Raw genomic sequence first — 26000 nt, forward strand, 5'->3', positions numbered from 1 at the left:
ACTATATCTCTCTGGTGGATAGACCCAGGTTAGTGAGCTTGAAAAGGAGTCATGAGCAAAGGAATAGTAATTCCAGGGTCATGACCTTTTAGAGAGCCCCTCTTCATTCCACACAGAGAAAAGAAAGATCTGAAACTGACTTCTTACCTCAACCTGTGTGAGCTGTGAGCAGTTTCTTATGTTGGAATTGCACTCGAGGAAGAAAACTGATGCAGCAGAAGTATTCACAGAAGCATTCATTTTACTATAAAGTTTGATTTTCATAGTACAGCTTATACCTAGGAAAACAGATGCTTGTTTAAAATGATTTTTAAAAATGCAGTCGTCAAGTTTAACAGGACAGGAAAACCAGCAATAACGCTAATGAGTCCAACAACAAAAACATTTCAGGAATTTAACGGTCCAGCTGAACCAATAAGCAGTGGTCTTTAACACAAGAAGTACACAGTGCCATACTGCACTAACTCTGTCCACTGTGGTGTCAAGTCAATGTTGCTGTGTCACACAGAGAAAGATGTGGTGGAGCTTTATTGGTTACTTGGAATATAACTCTGAGTCTCTTATATTACATCTTCTAAATAACCCTCAAACCATAATCATAGACAACAAACTCCAGTGATAAAACTATAAATATCAAGTGTTTATGCAATGCCAGAAGAAGCAACGCTGGTGGTTTAGAGAAATTACTGCCACCATTTACAGCATCCAACAAGTGCTGAGTATGTATAACCTCCAAACATGAACGCAGAAGAGAGATGTGGAGCAATCATTTGACATTCATCAGTGTTGCATTGATACAGCTCTCTTTAAACTGATGTTACAGAAGTAGCGCTGATTGCCAGCACAACTTCAGTTACAGATCTGTGTCAAAGTACGGCAGGAATACTGAGCCCAGTTCAGCCCTACACATGCCTTTTCTCTGGTGCTCTGACTGTATACAGCCTCCTGCCGTCTCCCAGCCCACACAATAGGCCTCTGTGTGCACGGCCCGCGGAATGCTGCGAGATGGCAGGGCAGTGGGATAGCTACATGGTGAGGATGGGGGTTGGAGGGTGAGGAAGGGTGTGGGTGCTCGGAGGATGAAAACTGGGAGGGGTTGGTTTTGGGGTAGGGGAAGGGGAAGGGGAAGAGATGGTAAGGAAGGCGGAAGGAGGGTGGTGATGGGGGGGCTGATCTTTCAGTACTGTACGGGTGCACTGAGGCTCCTGGGGTCTAGAGGGTGTCTAGGTTTCGGCACAGTGACCGTAAGAGAGGGGGTGGATGTAGCCCTGTGTGCAGGCAAAGTGGTGATAGTTAGCACCCACCTGGGGCAGAAGAGAGTATGAACAGGCCCTATTCACAACATATCTTGTCCCTCATTTGGTTGTGAAGAACACATAAGATAGTAGTGGCTGCAAGAAACTCAGCTTTAATGTTTCTGCCATTGTTGAGACTGAAGGATGCCAAATTTCAATGAGGAGGAAAAAATATGCAGCAAAAATTCAGTTGTCCACCAGGGCTATAACGCTCATTACATACCTGATTTTGTCTTGTTGGGGTGGAATGTGTAGCTTTACAAGCTAAGATTTGCTGTGCACTGGCCACTTTGGGTCAATTAAGATCCAACCTGTCAGCCTCAGACTTGACTCAGTTTTTAATAGTTCAAGTTCTTTTTTGTAGCTGACCAGTTGTGTGCTTATGCACCAACTCTTGAATACTGAGATGTTCACATGCCCAATGTGCATTATAATTTACCGGTGCACTTAGACCTTAATGTATAGCATTTAGGTTTACATATGACTTACAGTTACCAAAATAATCTTTATCTTGTTTTTACTTCATCGGAGACTTACAGACAGGGTTTTAGTTTGTGCACACTAAACAAACGTTTCAACCTTTGTCATGAGTTAGTAAAGAGAATAAGAAATTCAGTCAGAAATTTTAGAGGTATGAGGATTTTCTGTGATTCATGAATGGCCTCAGAGGCTGAAATCTGTAAAAATGTCTATAGAAACAGCAATATGTCCTCACAAATCACTGGAGTCTAACATCTAGGCCCGTGGTATCAAACCTGCAACTCTTTTACCCATCCTTAATGGTTCCCTTTGATAATGACAAAAAAACTAGATGAATGAAAATTGCGGGCTTAATTTTGTTGAACCTCAATAGTGGTGGTTAGCATAGAAGGACAGACTTAAATGGCTCATATCAAGTCCCTCCAGCTGTGTATTCCTAATCTAAATAAATAAATAAAAGTCATTAAGAATTGAACATGAACAAACTTGTCTGTTTTTACCACCAGTGCTGCTGGCTTACTCATATGCCAGATCGGCTGCTGGACTTTGGTTGAAATCAAACTTTCCTATCTCTTGTCAAAGCAAATAAGCTACTAATAATTTTATTTCATATCAGTATAGACATCCATGTAAGTGATTCATTTGTACAATGAATTAGTGACATATGAAAATATGGACATATGAACCTCTGTATGTTGCTATAGTAATTCAATTAAATTTATATAGGGCCACTTCACAACAACAGTCACCTTAAAGCACTTTGTATTTAAAGGTAAAGGCCCTATGATAATACAGGGTAAACCCCAACAAACAGACGACCCCTGTGAGCAAGCACTTGGTGACTGTAGGAAGGAAAACTCCCTTTCTCCAGGAAGAAAGCTCCAGCAGAACAAAACTTTGGTAGTGGCAGCCATCAGCCACAACTTGAGGGTGAGGAGAGGAAGACAGGACAAATGTTGACTGTGGAAAAGAGCCAGAGTTTAATAATAACAGTGAGTGAAAATATGTAAGTGAAGAAGAAACGGTCAGTACATCAGGGAGAGTACAGTGTCATAATAAGCTTTGTCAAAAAGTATGCTTATTATTATTAAAAGTTAGAGCTCAAGCTGAACAGTTAAAGTTACAGATTTAAAAGACAGGCTCTGATTTGTTCAAGTCTGACTGAATAATGCTGTAATCAAACATCCTACCAATACTGGACTTTTAGTAATCTCTTCTTAATGTGATGCGGCCAATAAGCTTACAAGAGGCTGAATTAAATAAAATCCTCACTTTGCATTACTATTCCAACAGCGTAGCTTGATAAGGACACAAACCCCAGAGAAACACAAAAAAGGAATTTCAAATTAAAAGGATTGTCAGTTTTGATTATAGCCACCAGATAAATCTGATCAAGCCTCAGTTAAACGTAAGCTGGCGTTTTTTGTACAGACCAAAGATTGTGATTGATTTTGGCGACCACAGAGAGAAAGAATATTCCAATGAAAGAAAAAAAAACTGTTTCAACTTAGATATCTTTTAATGAGTATTAAAAAACTGATTATCTCTTATTTTTTAAATATAGTGAAACCTTATTAAAATATGCAACATTAAGAAAAAACTGCTCACTACAACATCCCAGGGTGTTACTGCTGCCACTTTGGGAATGTTTGGCAATATTATGACAGACAGACGAGCAACAGATATGACAAGACATCCTATGATACTGGATTGGATGGTTAAGATGAGTCTCCAGGAAATGAATGTATTATAATTCAGTGTTATGCCCTCTGTGTGTGTGTGTGTGTGTGTGTGTGTGTGTGTGTGTGTGTGTGTGTGTGTGTGTGTGTGTGTGTGTGTGTCGCGATGTGGGTAAGACTCAATTTAGAGAAGAGATGGAATTCCTTACACCCTGGGTGGCACAGGAATAATGGCCCTTATCCTTTCATTTAAGAGATGCATTAAACGATGCATTAAATCTCTACAAGGTTTCAACAGTTTCTAATAAGGAGCTTTATTTCACAATGTGCTATACCTATTTAATACCTCTTCCAAATATCATATTATTGCCATGCAGGCGGTGTAGGAGGCTTTGAATTTAACAGAAACTGGAAATGGATTAAATTAAGGCGTTTTACGTCCTTTGTTTCTAGGGTAATATCCGAACAAGAGTGGTGTGTGGTAGCATGAGTAAAATGTGTTTCGGGGCTTGGAAGGTTTTGAGTGATTCAGGAAAATAAGCATGTCCCAATCCAGTGAAAATGGCAGGGTAATTGGTAATGTGGTGAGGACAGGCTGATAATGAGGATAAGTAATGTTTCCCAGGGCTTTAAATTAGCCTTGAACTAATAGATATCTCCTACCCTGTTAATTACCACACTTTTTTTGTATGAACTACCTCTACACAATTAACTTTGACGAAGCAGCTATAACCAACATCTTTTTCCAGCTCTTTCTATGTTCTTATATAGCAGCCTTTATCCTATATTTGTTGTTTTGATCCAGAGTATCCTAACAATTGCTCCAATCACATTTCACCCTTTTTCCTCCCTAAGGTACTTAAAACTGTCTGTCCAAAGTGGCCTCTATTCCAAGGCTTTAGCCAGACCTCCAGATTACTAAGATGGAATCAAAGCTCCAGAGCCGGCATGTTTCTTTTCCTGTGTGAGGTGGAGGGGGAAAGAGGTTAAGTTTGTGCAGGCTTGGTGAGTGCAGTGAGGGGGGTTTTCTCACACAAGACGGAGGATGAAGGGACAAAGGTGGCATTCATTGGCCCAGGAATGGAAAACATTTTCTGCTGAAAACAGAGAAGGACCATGGGTTAGCATATACTTCTTTAGAGAACTGATATGGCTGGAAATGCGAAGGAGAAGGCCATTCCTAGCAAGGCCTTGTTTATTTGGCAATAAAGATAATATCTTGTCCCTTTAATTTACATTTAAAGTGTTACTGCACAGTTTGAAAGAGTGAGAAAGACTGTATTTGAATGATTTGATTGCCTTCTTAATAAACAGATAAATATGAATAAATACAAATAGGAAATATCCATATTTTCATGTGATGTTCTGCAATTTAGAAGAATCCTCCACTACGATGGGAAATAGTTTTACTAAGGAGTAAAAGTTTTGGTGATACTCTTCAGTGAACATCTCACATAGCAGCTGAGATCAAAGACAGGAAGCCAAGTCCAAAACTCAAAAAGTAAGGGAAAAAAAGGATCTTTTTAAAGTGTCTTTGAAGCACCAGGAAACATGCTGAGAAACCCTCTGGAGAGGAAAGATCTCACTGTGATGTGTACTCAGTAAAACTACAGAGTTAAGAGAGGAGAAGCTGACCTGAGTAGAAGGTCCTGGAGTGAGTACGCCACCTAGCGGACAGGACAGTAAGATTTCAGTGCATCAGTGTGGGAAACTCACCAGGGGGTGTCACTATGTCACAGCAGTAGAAAATACCGTAGCGACAACCTGACTGCAACCTTACAGGAAGTATGTAACAGACAAACACAACACAGTTGGTCATTTACATCAGTCCATATTTACATGTAATGACTAATAGAGGAACCAGTTGTCCTACTGACGCATTTATAATGAAACATTGCCTTTATTCTTTATATAAAATGTGGAAAACACTGTTATTATTGTTGCTGTTGTTAAACACCATCATCATCAACATTCTTAATAGTAATAATAAAAACAAAAATAGCAATTTAATAGGAGAAATATATGTAAGATTTTGCAAAAAACAAACAAAAATATGAATTCAATCTGGGACAGTGAATATTGGATGTGTTATTCATGCAGTAAGAAACAAACCATTTTAGATTGTTTTCTTGAAGTTATATATGCCTGAAAATGAAAACAAAGCTTGTTTATGGCTCATCCCAGGTTTTAACTCCATTTAATCTCAATTTATAAATATTTTTGGATGGTTACTGGAGGGGGAAAATATAAATCCCTGAAAAGACTGGAGAACATAACTTTCGGCCAAAGTGATTTAACTTTGGCCGAAATTACATCAGTTTCATGTCGTTGGTGCTGGTTGTTGACCCCACCATGCTGCCGGTGTCACAGCCCCGCCCCGGAGCAACAGCCTCTACTTGATCCCGTCTGTAAGACAGCTGCTGCTATTAAAGCTCCGAGGACCAAGGAGCGCAGGTCACAGATATCTCTCAAGATCAGCTACTGGAGGAAAGAAAAAAAAAACTACTTTGAATTATTAAACGCTGAGCCCTACTTATCACAATGCATTGCCTGAAAAGTCTGAGGACAGCTAACCCGGGAATCCTGCAGCTATTTAAAAATGCAGGGATCTCTGCTAGAGTTGGAGCTGACAGCATGGTTTTGTCCAGGACTCAGCAACCTGTTCTTCTCCCCTGCTGGGCAGCAGCATCACCCCACACCCACAGAGCCTATCATCACCAGCAGGGCCCTGATGTGGACCAAGGACACTCCAAGTAGGTCACAGAAGACTGTCACTATTAATTAGCCAAAACATCATTCGGTACTTTTATTTTTCTTTCAGTACTCTACTAGCATTAGCTGCTTAAGTTCCCCTCATTATTCAAGCTTGTAGTAACAGGTGGCCACACTAACTAAAGTTAAATTAGTCATAAAAGTTTCTTATTTTGTGGTAAATAGTCTTACCTTTTATGTAAAGCTGGGAAGATTCACCAGTGAAGTTTGTAAGATGTAAAACTGCAGCTAGCAGGCAGCTAATATTTGCTAATAGCTGGAAAAAAAAAAGTTGGTTGGATTTGTTCGGAGGTTAATAAAAAAAACATTAAAAACACATACATGAAAAGCAGACTTTTAAAAAGCAGTTGTAATACTAACAATATGGCAGTGTGCCAGGTCAAGAAACAGTCTAACAGCTGCTTCCCACAAAACTACACTAAATGTTATTTTGAAGCTTTTGTCGGTGTGGTTACATTTGCTAAGTCAACAAGCATCAGGAGGCTTTAATGCAGGCTAACTGAGACTGGGGTTCCTATTTGACATGACCTGTGTCCTAAATTAAATTATACATCTTTAAACAATAAAAGCTAAACTGAAATGAGCAAACCCAATATGGGGACTAACTAAAAATACATTTTAAAAAAAGAAAAGAAATGTAAACAAATGGAAAAATACATATAAAGCTAGGCTACCATAACTCTGTTTGTAAGATGAGGGAATAATATTGTGTTTAATTAGCAGGCCATCACTCCTTTATTGGCAAAGGAGTACTGCCTGGTCCCCTTTTTCCTCTTTATGCTGTTCACATTTTCATAGTTTCTAATTTTTAAATATGTCGATTTGATGCTTTTCACTTACCTTCAGTGATTTACATAAGTAATGTATAGAGAGTAACTAAATATCCCTAATTTGGGCTGCTGGTCAAACAAAACAAGAGGCTCTGTGTCAGATTATGTAAATGCTTACTAGTTTATGCCAGAATTTATACAAAAAAGTAATTTGTAGATTAAATAATATGAAAATAAGTATTTGCTGGCGCTAAAAGTTACTCCAGTGAGAAATATGCCATAATTGAGGCAGTGAATTCATATTATTGGATATAACATAATTTTTTATTTAATTAAAGTAGTTAATTTCCTTCTTTAATCTGCTAATTACCTAAGCACAGACATTTTTTTTTAAATGCAGTGACTAACACTATATAAAAGTGCACATTCTGTAAATCTCAAGTGATGATTATTATGTATATAATTACAGACCAGCAGGAAAGATGCTAAAAATGCTGTAAAAAGAATAATGACACAATTATCAGTTTTAAAATGACAACTGGAAACTGATCCAGTCACCCTTGCTAACTCTCTAACACTTCATGTTAAGCAGGTTAATTGTCTTGCCCTTCTTATAGATGCCCTGTTGTCATTAAAATTGATAAGTTAAATTATATTTTAAAATATCTGTCTCCATATTAATTGTATGCAAACCTCCAAAAACTACACTGTATATTTTATGTAGATTTTTTTTTAAATATACATGTAGTTATGCCTTCTCTAAAACAAAGTCTATGCTAGGATCAAAGTGGATCACTGGAAAAACGCCAGTATTTACACTAGCTTTATGTTGACATAAACTTTGACTCACTGCTCATGTTCTGACATTGAAGCTTGTCCACATTTAAACATCAAAACATATTGCGTGTGTGTTTTTTGTTTTTATAGAAGCAGGTTGATGTCCAGCATGGAGGACCTGCTTTTCTACACCATCACTGATGGCAAAGAGATGATCCCTCTCTCCCAGTTCATCTCTGTACGTCAGCAGCACATTTACACTTCCTCTGTCACGCCGAGCACTGTTTTGGCTTTTCATGGCCCATGTGAACATACACAAACACACTCAACTACACCTTTGACTTTAATCAAATCAACCTTGGCAGTGTCATGATATCCCACAACAGGAATCCAGAGCATCTCCACCTGACTGAGGAGTCCGGTTTAAAAATGGTCTAGGGACTTTCTTATGCAATAGGACTATATATAGAAGCTGTGGCACTAAGGACCAAAGTAATTAGAATCAGAGAGCAATATTAATTTTTCACATTAATTTTTAATTATTATTTTGCCTTTAATTACAACAGGACTTTACAGTTGAGATGTTGTACTGGTAGATTTAATAATATTAGTAGATTAAAGGAATTTAATTTAGGAACCAGCACCTACTATTTCCTTACTTAATCTTAGGAGCATTATGAGGTTACTGTCAGATACATGAGGTCCCACTGAGCTCACACATTCAAAAAGGTCATGCTTCTATGAACAGATATGAACCTTTTCATATCTTAAGTCTCACAAGAGTTCAGGTTACTGAGAAGTAGAACATAGACACTATAAGACATAAACCCAGAGTCTTTTTCCCTTTTCCCCTGTGATGGGACATGTTATACAGACAGCTGGTGACTGCGGTGTCTATGACGACTCAGTCTTTTTAAAACAGAATGTACATTAAGGAGGAGAGATGTGTGTCAACACAGGTGACAGCACAAATGACTTGGTGTGTTTGTAGAGGTTACTGGAGCAGAGATGGAACGTGAAAGTGGTACTCGGTGTCCCTGCAATGGAAATAACAACTGCAAAACACATTGACCCTAATAGGCTCAGGGTGTCATAAAACACTGGAAACCTAAAGCAGGTGATCAAAAAAGGCAGAGTCAGGACTTTGACTGCAGTCAAATAGTTACATTTGCTTAGAAAGGTTTCTAAGTGAGTAAAGTGACCCAGAGGTATATGCATGGCAGCCATAATTAGAGATGTTTGAAATCTCTAAATACTTTTTTTTTTAAAAAGCTACTTTGGTTCTTCCTTTACTTCCTTCTTTAGCAAAGGATACACTGGGCCATCATTTGTGAATGAAAAGGAGATAATCGTATAAAAAAGTGATGATGATGAACATCTTGTAAATATTAGTTATAAGTATGTTTTCCACTGAAATTACCAGATTTTTTTCTTCTTCTTTTTTTTAATTTTCAACAAGCTGTTAAATGCACAACTGAATGTCATGTTGCTGTTAAAAAACAATCGGCTTCATTTAAAAGCTGTTGCCTTTCACTAACATATATTTATAAAAACTCTTTAAATTAAGGTTGGGAACTATACTAGACAATCAAAAAGTGTTTAGGGTTTGCTGCGTTTCAGTTTAAATGAGTTCTGTCTGTTGTACTCACAAACCCAACCCTCAAACAGTCAACTGAAGGGCTCGACTCTAAAATAGACTCAGGAACACTACAACAGTCTAATTTCAGCACTTCCTACAAGAGCATGTTTGGAGCCGCGTGCTTGCTTACAGAATCACTTACCAGTCAAAAGGTGTCTCAGTGGTCAGGAGGGTTGTACACATGGTGTCCCCAAAATAGACCCACATGGTACATACAGTGACTGTCACTGTGACTTGCGAGAGGGATTCCAGTGATCTGGTCTATGCCTGTATTTCCTACTCTCTCCCTTGTGGCAACACCTGAAGCTTTGCAGCTCTTTCACTGTACATGTCCTCAACACATGTTTAATATTCTTACATAAAAAGCTTTTTCAATGTGTGAAAGAGTATGTCAGTAGGTCACTCCCCCCTTTTCTCCCTTGTGTTTCTTATTTCCCTTCTCTGCAGGCTTTAAGAAAAACAGGCTTGTTAACATCTGACCCTCGGCTACGCGATTGTGTCCATCAGATGCGACAATCCACCCATGACTCCATTGGGACAGTCATGATGGATAAGAAGCTTTTCAGAAGGTGAAAAACATTGTCTATGGTGATTTAGTTTGGGAACACAGTTGTTCAACACTTGAAAACTAGTCAGAAGACCTTCAATGAAATATTCAGTTAATTATAATCTTTCAAATAAAGATTGAGTAAATGGGAGGAAAATGATGAAGTTAGGTTGAGTTCTCTCATGGGTGTTTGTTAGTGATCTGTGATCAGTGCTATTTGAGTCCAAGGGCCTAACAGGGATGGGCGTTTTATGGCCGACAGCTGCAGCTAACAAAATTCACGTGCATGCATGCCAGCCAAAGCAGTGGAGTGTGCTGGAAGACAGGGGGTCTCTGGGGCTGTTAGTGAAAGGGCATCATTCTGGTTTGGCTCCAGACTGTGGCAATTACATTAGCAGACCCAACAGATCCGTAAGTGCTATGCAGGCTGCTGACCAGACATATCATTTCATAACAGACTTGTGTAATTCACTCGGTCTCTTCCTTTGGCCTGGAACAGCACAGGGTTAAATAGTCTTTCTGTTAAAATTAAATGGTCATTTCCGATTTTCTGTCCTTGTTTTCTAAAATTTGTGAGGTCATCTGTTCCTGAAGAACACTCAAGAGCATACTATAAATATGCTACTAGAAACAGAGAGAGCTAGCTTTTATTTTTTTAAGGAGATGACCTGTATGAATAATGGAAGTTCTCTCCACTCTCTTTTCCTGGTGTCCCAAACCTCACACTAGCATCGTCTTGGATTAGTGAGGCCTCTGGGCCCAGATATTTTAGTTCAGAGCTGTGACAGAATGTGCATACCTTTCCTTGAGAGCGTACTGCATTGCTGAGCAGTTAACGCAACACAGCAATGGAAGTCTATAATAACTACTGGATGAGTTGGTATGGGCAGATTTGTTTACCCTTTTAGCTGAATGTCAGTTGGCCTGAAACGGTTTACTTTGAAGCCTGTGCGTTGAAGATTTCAATTATTGATTGGTGTTTTAGTTATATAAACAATTTTTCAGGCACCACCTTTCTCAATAACTTCAGAATTTTCTGCTTGGATCAAAGGAGCTAAAGAAAATGTCTGGACTCCTTTTCTTTGAAGAAAGCCAAAGGTTAATCTTGTAAAGCCAAGTGTGTCATATTTTGAGTTTATGAGACTTACACATCATCAGTGAGTTTTCCTTTTCTACAATAAAACAAAATTGCAAAAGAAGCCAAATGTAACAAATATAATACTAATTTGATGAATTAAAATATATGCAAATTAATACTTTATTTCATGGTTCAGGTTTTTAAGGGGCTAAGCTTGGACGCTCATATTACAGAAGCGTGTTTTGACTAATTCTCAAAAACAGTTATGTAGTTATACAATTAGAGCTGCATATAACTCAGAGTAAACTACTTAACATAACTTTTAGCTTATCACAAAGGTGCAAACAGCCATTCTGATGTATATGCCATTCAGTTTATACAGTACTGTGCAAAAGTCTTGAGTCAGTCCAATCGTTAACCTTTTTCAGAGGAATTGTTTCTTTGCCATTTGACTTATGAATCATGCAAGGCTCAAGGAATGAACTAGTGTTGAGTCTACACATAACAGCCCATAATAAATAAAGATTTTACTGTTACTAGCAGCAAAAGCGAATCGTTTCTTCGTATTTCTTTAGATCAATCCTTGAACAATAATAATAATAATATAATCTAATGATAACAGTTTGATTGGCCTAAGATGGTGTTTGTGCACCAACAAGGTGATTCCCAAAGATTTTTAGTAGAAAATGTAAGCATGTACAGTGCATAGTGTGCTTTTAAAAAAATTAAGTGAACTGGAAATATGGAGTACAAAAGAAGAAGTAGCAGGCATGGAAAAACTATCTGCAAAAGATGAACAGTATCTGAAATTCATGTCCTTAAGAAATAGGAGAGAAATCCAACAAAGACCTGATACGGGACATGATGGATGGATCTGGACCTTCAGTTGATCCATCTGCTGTTCACTGAAGCTGCTGTGAAGAAAACATTCTTAAGAATGGGAAATGTGAAGAAAGGTGCATTTTTAGTTCAAATCACTGTCAGTATTTTATGGGAAGGTCATTAGAAAACTACAAAAGTGAATGGTGCGTTTCAAAACGCATCAGAGTCTCTGTCATGGCTGAAAACACCACTGGCTGAAATGAGATTGCATTTCAGCCAGTGGTGTTGGGGATCTTGAAAACTGATCTAATTATGAACTCAGAAAAGTCACATTGTGATGCAGTACTATCTACAAAGCATCTCACTGGGAACAGCTTCATAACAACATTCCCCAAAACACCGTCAGTGCAGTAAAAGCATACCTGGATATAAAACACAATAAAACGCTATTAGTCACAGGTTGGCCCGACAAATGTTGAACAGACCTCAACGTCAGTGAAGCAGTGTGGGATCGTCTTGACAGAACAGAACAAAAGGCAGCCAAAATTCAAATAAGAGCTTTGAGTGTCCTTCAAGAATACTGGACAACTATTTCTGAAGACTACTTAAAGAAATTAAAGCAAAAGCTTGCCTCAGAGACTTCAGGCTATGTTAAAGAATACACCGATAGCTACTTTATTGATCCTTACAAGGCAAATTGTTTTCTTAGAGCAACAGGATAAAGAATGAAAAATGGTGCAGTCTACAATTTGCCTTGCTGACATTGAAAAGCAGGTGATTTCTTCCAGACCACAAAGTTCCTCACCAGCTTCCTGCACTCAACTACTGCTTAGTACTCCCAACCACTGCACTGTCAATCTGAGATGTACAAAGCAAACAGGAATGGAGATAGCACCATCCCCAGCTTCTCATTTAGCAGAAATGGTTGGATGGTATTAAAGGCACTGAAAAAATTAAAAAAACATGAGTTTCACAATGCCACCAGTACCATCCAGGTGAGGGTGAGCACACTGCAGCAGGTAGATTAGAGCATTACCCACACCAGCAAGAGAGTGTTAAGCAAACTAAGAAAACGGTCAAAAGTATGTTTCACCTGCAAGCTAAGAACCAGTCTCTCCAGCACCTTCATGACATGTGATGTCAAGGCAACTGGCATGAAATTATTAAGGACAGGCAAAGGCCTTAATGAGAATTGCAGAAACTCTGTTTTTGCTTTACATGATGTACCTTGATTTGTTTGCAAGTTTCAGTAAAATCCTGCACATATTTTTCTTTTTCTTTTCTTTTTTCTTTTTTTTCTTTTTTTTTCAAGCAAAATGCCAAGACATGAGTGAAAGCTCAATACTTTTGCACAGTATTGTATGACTCCATTAGAGGACCTGCTAGCTGTACAGTTCTTTGTTTGATTAATTGTCCTGAGAGTCACTCTGAGACAATATCCTAGACCAAGACCACAGTCATCAAAAACCTCACAAAGCTCCACCTCTCCACCAAATTTCATTAGATTTAACTTAGTACTTTAATCACGTAGCTCTGTCTCGACTCTTGGCTTAGCGAAGTACCCAAGAGGCACTGTAATTGTTAATTGTTTATGATTGGTGTTTGCTGTTCAGCTTTTTCTATTGTCTTATGTGTGAAGCTGAGGTGTGGTTGCTTGGCTATCTCACATCACAAAGAATACGTCTGATATTAATAATCCAAGTAAGCGGGTAAGTAAGCCAATATTTCCCACAATTTCTGCTGTAACTTAACACAGCAGAGGTAAAGGGATTTTATTTGTTTACGAAAACATCTCAGTCTCCATTACACTTTATTACACGGGATAAAAGTCCAGTTTTATTACACAGGTGTGAATAATAAAATGTATTAAATCCATTTGTCTGGTTGAGTTGTGGGAATTGTACATGCTGCATTTCTGTCACATTGACACGGCTCCCTGGCACGGAACCATCTTTGCATTAATATATATAATGTCTTTTAAACTATAAAAGGTCATGAGGTCTGCCATGAAAACACTGATCGGTACCTGGATTTACTCACTGAACGGCTTTTATTTGGCTCCTCCTATTGAAGGGTGGTTTTATGGGCAGTGTTATTGCTACAAAGTAGCTTCAGTGACAGTTAGGAATATAAAAATGTACCTTTTAAGGGTTTCTTGACCTCATTGTAATTGTGTCCTTTCGTAGGTGTGTGGGCAACAACATCATATTGCTGACTAAGGCTTTCAGAAAAAAATTTATCATCCCAGACTTTGAAAAGTTTGTCCTCCAAATTGATACGTTGTACGACACTGCGCATCGGCAGGAGGGAGGACAGGTAAGTGCCAGACCAACACGCGTATTGATTTTAGCGTGTGCGTCATCATTTTTTAGCTCACTCACATGTTTCATGTCTTTATGCAGGTGGCTGACTACATTCCACAGCTGGCTAAGTTCAGCCCTGACCTGTGGGGTGTATCTCTGTGCACGATCGACGGACAGAGGTACAGTATCAGTTCCACTTTTTCTACATCTTTCCATTCTCTAAACCTCCACCGTGTGTACTGCCTCACTAACACGCCTCCATTTTTATTTTATTTTTTATTTTATTTTATTTTTTCTCCATTACATCCTCATGTCATGCAGACACTCTGTGGGTGACACCAAGGTTCCCTTCTGTCTGCAGTCATGTGTGAAGCCTCTGGAGTACGCCATCGCTGTGCACGAGTTTGGCAGTGAGCACGTTCACCAGTTTGTGGGCAAAGAGCCAAGTGGTCTCAAGTTCAACAAACTGTCACTAAATGAGGAAGGCAAGTGATTTGCGTAAAGAACCCCATTTAGGCTCTCTGCGGTAATAACATATGAGTCAGAGTTTACAAAAACATATGTCCCTCCATTTTTTCAAATGTCCAGACACTGCTGCACATATTGTTCTGTCCGACCCAGCGATCAGCACGTGCGTGGTCTCTGTGAGGACATTATGTGGATGGGAACATTACTACGCAATTTCAGAATTGAAAACAAACAGTTATGTGTGTATTTAGCTGCAGTTAGAGGGTTTGATGGTTATTCCCACCTATATCCAGTTAAGAACCACAGTTAACCTAATGTCCCAACAGAGTACCCAGAGACAACCCACACAGGCTGTGGATTTTTTTTATTTTATTTTGCTTATTTTTTTTTTTCCATCACATTAAAGGAATGCCAAAAACATCCTGGAAATATTCTCTGAATGCAGAGAATATTTGCATTTTTAATGTTTCCATGTAATATTATAAATGAACATTTTCAAAGCATTATATTTATTATGTATATTGCAGTCAGAAATGCATGTCTTTGTTAAACTTCTAACCTAGAAATATTCCTTGAACATCCAATCGGAAACATCATTAGAGCTTGTAGGTATAACATTTACAAATGTTGTATGAAATTTTCCTGCCAGCTGGGTTACAATTAAAGTACCTGCTCATCTCTAAAGCAAATTGGATTTTACTGCATGTCTTCAGTTCATTAGCCGTTGCTGCATCCTAAGCCCCCAAGATGAAATTTATTCTCCAGTCTCAGCAGTCTCGGTTTATTATTCTTGTGGTTAGGAGCAAATCAGTGATAACATGCTCTCATTTCTTGTGCAGATAAACCACACAACCCCATGGTGAATGCTGGAGCTATTGTCATCAGTTCTTTAATTAAGGTAAAATCTAAGCCCTGAATACATTGATGTGATAATAGATGCTTACTGAATGCACATGTCTCTGTTTAAGAATATGCACATAAAATAACGTTACCTAGTTGTCGGTCATTAAATGAGGTTGTTGGGGCAAAACAGAGGAGTCTCTCAGGAGGCAGCTGGTCATGACCAAAAATAGGCTTTCCATTTTTAAACCCAGTCCTTATTAAATGGTTTCCCTTGAATTAATACAGTGCAGCATAGTGTTCTGTAGCCTCTCCAGAGATTCACAGTTCAAAGGGGTAATCACTTGTTTAAAACTCTGTACAAAGCAGGAGTGAAATAGGTTTCGCAAAATATGTTTTCTATAATATGTGGTTTCGATTTGGTTTTAGCTGCCGGCTCAACACGAGCTGGAAGTTGCCAAAAGAATAACGCTCTTTCAAAAAATATACAAACTCTCTTGTTATTCCTGTAGCCAGTGCATGAGTAGGGACGAGCCCTGTATGGTTTGCAATCTTATGAAATTTGCAGTCATTATGAAACCTGATTTTGCCACAGTTTGCAATCTGTGTGTGGGCTAAGCAAGCAAATCTCTTTACTGGTACTTTGCACTGTAGAATATTCAATATAAAGACAATTGTGAGCTAAATGTTGCGAGCTAGTTTAGAGAATTGCTTTTTTCATGGGTATGAAGGGCTAAAGAAATACACAGCTGAAAGCCACAGATTGCTGCTTTCTTAAAGGTCAAACTATTGGTGATGTAATGTTATTTACAATGCAAAGTTCTAGAAAGCAACACTTTTATACCAACTAGGTTGAAATTTACTGAACAAACTCCCTCCTGATGGATAACGTCAGCAACAGCCATGACATACTTATCTATTGGCTGGAGATTATATCCCCCCCATAGTGACTGGACTTAGGTCGTTACCACCTGACTGACATCGCCTCACACTTATCTGTGATCTTTGCCTTTACTCCAAAACATACAGTCATATATGGTCATGGAGGCTTTGCTTGTGTTGGTTTTTGAAGTCTCACAGCTGACTCTTATCATATGTGGGCCAAGTGCAGCTGCAAGTGAGGGGAATCGGTCTGGGGCTGACAACAGGGCGTGTGCATGCTTGTGGCCAATTACAGCCCCCAGAACTGAAGGTGTGTTAGCCAGCCTCACAGTTCCATGTGTTTAGAGGGGGCAATACTTGTGTCAACATAGTTTATTCAGTGTATTTGCATATAGTTTATATTTACACTGAGGAGATTATATACTTAAAAAGCATTTATTTTGGACACAAAAAAGGAAATTAAAGGCTAAAAGTGCAAAGTATATAAAAGATGCAATATTTGTGCACATTCGGGAGTGCATAAATATTGCAAAGGTTTACATATCAAAGTTTAACATATCAAACATTTGTATGTTTTGGTCAAAAAGTAGTTTTCATTTTAGGTAGCACACCAGAGATAAATTCCCTTGAAAGACATAAAGCCTACTCTTTTAGTGGTCATGAGGTTTACCCCTCAGGTCTTTCCTTGAACTCAGTGATGTCTGCTATCATCCTTAACCTTTCTAGGTAAAGCTATTAAATATGAATGTAGCGCCATCCCCTTTTGGTACCTCTACAACACGGTAATGATCATCTGCTGGTCCATGAAATTCAAGCACAACCATAAGCAGGCCTCACGCCACAGCAAGCACATTGCCACGTGGGTTGGCACGCTCAAACACACCATGTGCACGTTAGATATTGACACACACCCAAGATCAAAAGTATGCTTCAGTGTCAAAGCACTCAAACACTGCCATCTGTAGGGACTTACTGACTCTATTGAGCTGGCAACAGAAAGTTATTTTTCCCTCTTCTCTCCTTACAGCCTCATTCAAATAAGGCTGAGAGGTTTGACTATGTAAGTAAATGTTATTTTTTATTTCTAGTCCCTTTTTGGTATTTGTTCTTCCTGCTCAATGGGCTCTAAAAATGATGTTACTGCAGGTGATGGAGTTCCTGAAAAGCATGGCTGGTACAGAGTATGTGGGCTTCAGCAATGCAACGTGAGTGGCCTGCTGCAAGAAATGTAAAAACTACTGTCATTTCGTGCCCTGAATGATGTTTTTTATATCGCTGTGTACCTGCAGTTTCCAGTCAGAGAGGGAGACTGGTGACAGGAATTTTGCCATTGGGTATTACCTCAAAGAGAAAAAGGTGCGTTTATTATTTTTGGTGTTTTGCATACAATATTAATTACTTCTGGGGTTATTGAATTGAGGTTTTGAATTTAATTGAATGTATATGCTGACTCTAATCTTATTCCTTGCAGTGCTTTCCTGAAAATGCAGATATGATTGCAGCTCTTGACTTTTACTTTCAGGTGAGATTGTCCTTTAAAGTGGTTGTAATCAATATTTTAGGATGTGTATGCTAGCAGAGCGGCTCCCTGTCCTTGGTCCAACAGTTTGATCCAGATTAAACACAACTGGATGACAGCACCAGTCATGATGTCCACATAATGAATCTTTGTCTTTTTACCCCTTGTTCAAGTTTCCAGTTGTCCAATAATCTATGAAACTTTGCAGGTATTTAAATAAGTATCACTCCCACGAACCTCAGCTTTAATATTAATGTTCAGCTAATTAAGCAGTGTAATTAGAAACCTCTAGACTATCATAGGTCAATAATTTGCTGGACAGTGAAACTTCTTTTTCTAGGGCAAATCTACACTCTGCTACAGTTAACTGCCTCTGTTCATCACATCACAGTGAATTTTAAATCAAACAATCAATATGTGATTGAAGTACATACTTCCAGCTTTACTTAAAGGGGTTTTACAACAATTTTTCGTTAACGGTTAAGGTACTACAGACATTTTTATCAAAGCATGCTCTGTAGCATTGAGATGATTGACTTGGCTACTGAAGATTATCCCATTTCTTTACGTTAAGAAACATTTTGCTTGATTTTGTAGTATTTTTTGGGGGGTCATTATCGATTTGCTCTATGTAGTGCTGTCCTGCAGTTTTGCAGCATTTGGCTGAATCAGAGCGTAGCCCTCTACACTTTTGCAGAATTGTGCAGGCTTGAGTGGGTTTTTTTGTGGCAAAGTTTAGCCTTCCTGTTCTTGGGGTGTCTCTTGGTTATAGACCTTGATTATGATAGTATGATACTCCTACCTCCTGGAAAATGTTCTTCACTTGGTTAGATGTTGTTAAGCTGCTTTTCTATAATTCAGTTAGTTGTCAATATCATGTTTCGCCTCTCCGAAACGTGAAATGGGCATGCATGCAGAAGTTGCAGTACCAGCAGGGGGATATAATATATTTAAAGCCAAGAAGTCTGTAGTGAACAAAAAAACCTATAAAGTACATTTCAGGGTCCTTAATTGTCAGAATCCATTAAGCTGGTTCCTTCTTTCTTCCTTCCTTCTGTCAGATTTCTTTTATTTGGCCACTCCTAAAGTTTTTGCCATCTCTGTGAGAGGTTAATTTTGTTTTTTCAACCAAATGATGGCATGTCTGCAGCTCTCATATTTAAAATAACAGTAAAAAGCCATGAAATACCCATTCAACACTTTGACTCAACTTTTCATTTGTCCTGAAGTAACAGGGAAACATACCTCACCCGGCCCTGAAACTTGTCAGTGAGTTGTTCAGTTGCTTTTAAGCTATTGAAAATCAGAGCCCGTGTATTAAAAAAAATGTATTTACTAAAGAGTTATTGCAAAATTCTTGTAAAAATCATTAAATTAAAGCTGAAGTTTGGTTTAAAATCCGCTGTGGTAGTACACAGAGGCAAAACTACAGAAATTGTGTTTTTGACCAACAAATGATGGATCTAACTATACCTCCGAAGCATCAGCAAAACATTAGCATTTAGCTAAAAAATAAAATAAAACAACCTCATCTCTTACCGTCGGTAGATTGGTTATAATAAGATCAAAGTTTCACGTGCACCATGAAAAGTCAATCATGGCGACCAGAATTAACACCTTAAATTTACATGATTTAGCTAACTGAGCTTTTTCTGTTATAGTTTACTGTCTCATCTCTTACCAGTCTTTACACACAAATCTTTTCTGCACCAAGAAACTGACATAGTTGGCGACCAGCTGATCAAGAAAGTGAAGGGTTAAACACTAAAACTACTATAGAGAAAAATATTTCCCTCACAAATTTCCACATGGCCAAAAGAATCTGTAATGTAAGAATAATACAGTAAGAACAATATAGTCTGTGAATATTTAATCTATTTTTTTCTTAAACTCCAGCTGTGCTCCATAGAGGTAACCTGCGAGTCAGGAAGCGTCATGGCTGCCACGCTGGCAAATGGGGGTATTTGTCCAATCACAGGCGACCGCGTGCTGAGTGCTGAGGCAGTCCGCAACACCCTAAGTCTCATGCATTCGTGCGGCATGTATGACTTTTCTGGACAGTTTGCCTTCCATGTGAGTCACTGTACTGGAGGAAGAAAATAGATTTTTTTGAAATCATAGAGCACTAATTATGAGATGTTTGCATCGAGATTTCAGATGTTTTGTTGGTTGTCCTTGTCTAGGTGGGCTTGCCGGCTAAATCTGGTGTTTCAGGTGCTGTACTGCTGGTGGTCCCCAATGTCATGGGTATGATGTGTTGGTCCCCACCATTAGATCGTCTTGGAAACAGTGTTCGTGGCATTCACTTCTGTCAGGTATGCTTCTTAAACATAATGACATGATTTTTTAAGTCTTAAATATTTACATTTTGTAATAGAAGCTAAATGTTCATGTCTTGTTTGTGTTTTTATGATAAAAAGTTAAAGATCAAATATACCACGTTATGTATGTGATATTAATTAATGTCTTTTATTTGTTGATTCATCAGGATCTCGTGTCTTACTTTAACTTCCACAATTATGACAACCTGAGGCATTTCACTAAGAAACACGACCCAAGAAGACGATCAGATGATGATGATGATCCAGTGAGTTTAGTGCAACAAATGTAGCCAGTGCTTTCTTTTCAGGTGACTGACTAACTAAGGGCGTTTTCACACCGATAGTTTGCTTACTCTGGTCTGAGTCAGAGGACGGGTTTGTAAACTTTCCCATTTGGTTACTTCACAAAACTCACAGCAAACAAGCCAAATATGGACTTTCAGTCCTCTTATATTAGCCTAATGTATCTGTAGAAGGCGCAACAAAAGTAAATACAGGAAAGAGCTGACAAAAGTGGTTATCTGACCAAATATAAATAAAGCATCACACATCATCACACATTTGGAAGCAGTCAGTCGCCTCCTTCTTTGTTGTTTTGGTCTGCACTGTGTTCACATCTGCACAAACAAACCGCACCGAAGAGAGAGAGAGAACCAGAGTTCAATGTAAGCAGTCTAAACAGCACAGGGGTGAAAACTCCCTGAATGACTAACAGTATACTGGAGCCCTGTTATGCTCATTATCAAGGTTCATATTTGGTCTCAAATAGAGTCCAAGGTTACAAGGATAAGGATAAATAGTCCTTATTTATCCACTCCCTTAAACAAACAGATTTATCTCCCTTACCCATCTCTTTAAACAAGCTTTCTTCTGATTGGCTGCTCTCAAAAACAGAAGGTTTGAACAGCAGGATCTGATTGTTTAAAGGTGTTTAGAATGTACTCTGTTAAAGCTGTGGGGTTTCTAACTACAACTCACTGCATGAAATACTCATTTGTGTAAACACTTTATACCACACATAAGATGTGGTATTTGCATAATCACACTCTTTCTGTATCGTTTCGCATCCCCTACAAATTTTATTGCCGTTGGATATTTTCTAATGCAGCCTGTTCCGATGTCTTTACCTCATGTCTTTGGCAGCTCTAGGAGGTGACGTGGAGCATGATGTGTAATGATGTTAGCTGACAGAAAATTTGCATTCCTGCAAAATCTGCAAATTTTAATCAACATTTACTATTGTTGTTTATTTATTCATTCATTTATTTATTTTACAATGGACCGGTTTAAGTATTTAGCTGCCTGAGTTTTTTATTCCCAAATTCTGCAGTTTTTCTCCTTTCTCTATTATTGTTGCGACCTTGTACTCCTTTGATGAGTTGCATGATCTTGACTGTGACTGACTGACTGTAACTGTTTGTAACCATCTGCGTTTGATATGACATAATTAAGGACTCCCTTTCTTTGAGCCTAAAGGAGACAAAATGCGTCTGAAACTAAGATTTTAGAGCAATCTGAAGGCTGAGCTCTAACATTATACAGATTGCCTTAATATGTAATACTTTGGCCATGTTTAGTGTGAACATCCAAAACAAAGCAGATACAACTACTCTCACAGTGTTTGTTTGATCCATTAGAACAAGTCAGTGGTAAACCTGATGTTCGCAGCATACAATGGTGACGTCTCTGCTCTAAGAAGGTAAGTAAAACCTGGATATAATCGTTTTTTAGTTTTTACCAGAAACACATAAAACTGTTGTATGATGCATTCTTACATGAGCAGATTTTTAGGGCATCAACGCAGATACTCAACTCTGCTGCTCAACCCACAAATGCATTTTCCTTATAAATGTGGCACCATTTAAGAGTAAACAATGGTATCACATTGTTACAACATAGAAATAATCACTTTTTGTGCCAAGTTTGCTTGTTGTCATACTAAATAAATACATTTTAACATACTGTATGTTAACAGTCTTAATGTCCAGCTAGCTTTCTCTGCTGGCTTTAACAGACCTTTATGAGGCGGTATCAGTCTTCTTACCTAATTCTCCATAAAGAAAGCAAAAAAACATTAAAGAGCACGTTAGCTGCCATATACATGTGATTTCATCATGAAACTGTTTCTCACGTACCATGGTTTCTGACAGTTGTCCTTCACTGGAGTTACAATAACCTTTTCGTGTGTGTCTTATCTTCCATCCCGTGTCCTCGTTATCCCCCCAGGTTTGCCCTTTCAGCTGTGAACATGGAGCAGAGGGACTACGACTCTCGCACAGTGCTCCACATCGCTGCTGCCGAAGGTGACACTTTTCATTATTATTTCATTCATTGTTGGAAAATCCTGGCTTCAGCATTCAAACAAGTCTAAATTGAGTACAGCATGTTTGGTCTTCTGTTCTTTGGGCTCTGATGTTGGGCTTGCTGCATTTTTTTGTTTTCTCTCTTTTCAGGTCAAGTGGAAGCTGTAATCTTTCTAACCGAGATATGTAAAGTGAATCCTCACATGAAGGACAGGTAGGAATTTAAATTGTCATCTCCTTCATTTGAAAGTGATAACACTAACTTTGAAAAAACATTCATGTCCATTTTGCGCTCTGTTACCTGTTAGATGGGGAAATACACCTCTAGATGACGCCATGCAGTTTGGCCATGAAGTTGTTGTTTCGCTCCTGCAAGAGTACCAGCGTGTGTACGATGACATCGACTCACTGAGCAACACAGATGAGCAGAAAGCCGCATTTGATACGCTGAAGAGCATTGTTTAGATCTACTAGGGATCATGAGAGCTTGCAATGGAAATTAGTCTTTTTTTTATTATGTAGCTGAGAGGAATGAAAGAGAAGTGAGACTGAGAGCAGTGATGAATGAATTAGTTCAAATTAAATGTGGTAGAAATGTTACGTGAGCATCGTCTCATAGACTGTGAAAAGCTGTATCTCTTTGCAGACAGAAGGTTTGTATCAGAAAAGCACTATACAAACAAGCAATGTCACGCTTGTGTGGAGAAAAATTACATTGATTTATATTGAGATTTGGACTGCGTTGAAACTTTAATGCTTTTTTTATGCTCAGCTTCTGATAGATAAATGAGATGTAAATATCTAAAGTGCTTATTTATTTTTAACACGGTGAGATGTTGTATCATCTGCCTTATTAGTGAGTAATTTAATCATAATAATAGGTTTATGCTTCCACTGAAATGACTGTAAATATGCCTAAAGCTGCTTTAATAATTACTCTACCTTGACAGAATACGATTCATAGTCATGGCAAAAAGAAGGGACATCCTCTTTAAATTATAAGGTTTTAATATCTTGTAGATAATTTCCGGAGTAGGACCACACCTCTATACACACCCCTTCTAGTTCTGTCTTTATATGACCCCCACCCCTACACTACAAGCTGTGTGTTCTTGATTTTGTCCCCCAGCCTTCCTCTCTTTTTCAGTTCATTCCCTCCTCATTTTTACATGGGGATCTGCCCTGCTGCCAGTCCCATCTGAGGCCTTCCCCAAACCACAGTCTCAATTCATGCTCACACCATCTGCCATTATCTACTAGAAATGCTGTAAAACCTAAATGCAATGTGGTTCCAGCTAGTGAAAGGACATTATATAAAAAAAATCCAAAAGCTGTGTGTGGAAAAACTAAGTAGAGCCTCTCTGCATCCATAGGAATTAAGGGGGTAAATAGCAGCCAAGTGCTGCTAATGAAGTGCACTTAATTAACTGATGATCAGCAAGTTTGACCACCTCTGTAAAAGCAGATGTTTAGACAGTTTGCAGGTCTGAAGCATTCAGGTGTGTTAACACAGTGCCAAGACTCTACAGGCCTCAGTTAGACAGTACAATTAGAAAATGACAGAAAATGTCTTGGAAAGGTTTCTAGGAGAAAGCCTCTTCTCCCTAAAAAGACCTTATCAGCACAACTTCAGTTTGCAAAATTTAATCTGAACAAACCACAAATGTCCTTTGGGCACAAGAGCAAAATGGAGATGTTCAGTCAAAATGCAAAGAGCTGTATTTGGCAAAAAAACAAACACAGCATACCAACACAAACCTCATACTAGCTTTTAAGCTGGATAATGTAGGGGTGATGATTTGTGTTAGTTTTGTAGTCAGAGCATCTGGGCATCCTGCAGTCATTGAGTCGACCATAAACTCCTCTGTATACCAAAGTGTTCCGAGTCAAGTGTAAGGCCATCAGTCTGACGGCTAAATGGCAACAGAAATGAAGATGTTACAATGATCCAAAGTCCACAACTTAACACTGGTGTTCCAGCAGTTTCCAGTTCATGGCAGACTTGAATCTTGGTGGTTCCTGCATTCTTCCTGATCATCCTAACTAATTTCCCTTTATTTAAATGTGACAGTTTGGTTCTTCTTCCTGACACATCCAAATAACCTGTACTTGTGTACAGTTTGAACTTATGATCTTAGAATCTGCAGTTGTTTAGAAATGGCTCCAAGATACCTTCCCAATTTAGTAAATCTGTATTTCTCCTTCTTACATCTTCACTGGGCTCTTTGGACTTTGCCATTGTTCTGAGTATTGGTCAGTTCAATGAGTGCTGTCAAATAGACTGTATATAAATGACCAACCATGATCACTAAGGAGAAGTTAATAGGCCTTATCAAGTCAAGACACTGTAGTACATTAAACAGTATATTTGACCTTGTGTGGATTAGAAATAATCCAAAATAACTTCAACTCATGAATCCAGTTTTTGGATTTTAAAGTCATTAAAGATTTGTGCTGTATAATCATTCCACCCTGAAAAAGAACAGTTCACAATGACTGCTCACAATGACTGTTATGTAAACATCTGACCATAACTGTTCAAAAAACCTTACAACTGACAGGGGCTGTCATTTCTTTTTACCATGACTGTAGTTAATGTCTGAAACACTGAAAGGACAGTTTCAGTCAGTTTCATATCAGAATCCTGGTATATCCAAATTAGTCTTTATAGGAAACATGAGTAACCTTTTTTTTTTCCTATTTTCATATGTACATGATCATGCAGTAATTTCTGATCATCTTTGTGCAGTTGTCTTGATTTCTTTCTCAGCCATAAGATGTTCAGAAAAGGTTTTGACATGCCACACTGTTCAAGTTTCTGCTGAAGTACTTCAGGCGGATTGTCCACGTTTCTCAAAACCAGGATGTTGATTATATGTGCAACATACAAAATGGGGATTAATGCCCATGAGAAACACTCTTCTTTGTCAAGGCTTCAGTTTACTCTGCTGATGCACTGTGATGTGATTTTTTTGTTTTTTGTTTTTTTGCAGTTTGAAAAACACCTCTCATTGGATATTCTTGTCAAACAAATATCTGAATGTGTCAGGTGCTGGGAACAGTGTACATTTGGGTTGACACAATATGTGAATGTGAATATAAGCTGTGCACATAAATGAATGCAAACTTGTTTTATCAGTATGCAGAACTGTGATGATTTCACTGCGCTTCATTTGCAACTTGAGCTGTTTTCACACACATTAAGTCTGGAAAATGTTGGGATAATGTCCAGTTTCCTTTCTCAAATGCAGCATTCAACAGGAGACAGTTCATGTCCTCACAGTTCTCACTTCTGGAAATATTCTGGTTTAAGCGAGGGTGTTTCCTGCACAGTCTCCTCATTCTAAAGAGGGATTGAATGACGAGCATGACTGTGTTGTTGCTGAAAAGTTCATGTGTGAAAATGGCTTTACCTGCAATGAAAAAGCAGTTTCCTGATTTGTATTAAAGCCTTAAGGTCACTGTAAATGACAAACTGTTGTAAATAAAAGAATGTAGAGGCAGC

At 38.5% G+C, this 26000-nt stretch overlaps 1 protein-coding gene across 1 annotated transcript; it reads left to right on the forward strand.

The window, feature by feature from the left end:
• The first annotated feature begins 5923 nt into the window (after positions 1 to 5923).
• Positions 5924 to 25999, forward strand: LOC116310920 (glutaminase kidney isoform, mitochondrial-like). Its single transcript, XM_031727856.2, has 18 exons — positions 5924 to 6207; positions 7924 to 8011; positions 9860 to 9981; positions 14046 to 14175; positions 14262 to 14341; positions 14484 to 14647; positions 15470 to 15528; positions 17380 to 17412; positions 17499 to 17557; positions 17642 to 17708; positions 17824 to 17874; positions 19768 to 19944; positions 20055 to 20186; positions 20360 to 20458; positions 21830 to 21891; positions 22419 to 22495; positions 22646 to 22709; positions 22804 to 25999. Exons 1-18 carry the CDS (start codon positions 5996 to 5998, stop codon positions 22958 to 22960), a joined length of 1833 nt encoding a protein of 610 aa, XP_031583716.1. The 5' UTR covers positions 5924 to 5995; the 3' UTR covers positions 22961 to 25999.
• The last annotated feature ends 1 nt before the right edge of the window (position 26000 follows it).

Source organism: Oreochromis aureus, linkage group 20 (genome assembly GCF_013358895.1).
Source record: "Oreochromis aureus strain Israel breed Guangdong linkage group 20, ZZ_aureus, whole genome shotgun sequence".
Taxonomy (NCBI): Eukaryota; Metazoa; Chordata; class Actinopteri; order Cichliformes; family Cichlidae; genus Oreochromis; species Oreochromis aureus.

Bases quoted from the DNA above. Each gene is read 5' to 3' on its own strand.
- LOC116310920 (XM_031727856.2), top strand. From the start codon at position 5,996: ATGCATTGCCTGAAAAGTCTGAGGACAGCTAACCCGGGAATCCTGCAG. The intron at 14,176-14,261 runs GTAAGTGCCAGA...GTCTTTATGCAG, and splicing joins ATCGGCAGGAGGGAGGACAG to GTGGCTGACTACATTCCACA. The intron at 20,187-20,359 runs GTATGCTTCTTA...TTGATTCATCAG, and splicing joins GTGGCATTCACTTCTGTCAG to GATCTCGTGTCTTACTTTAA.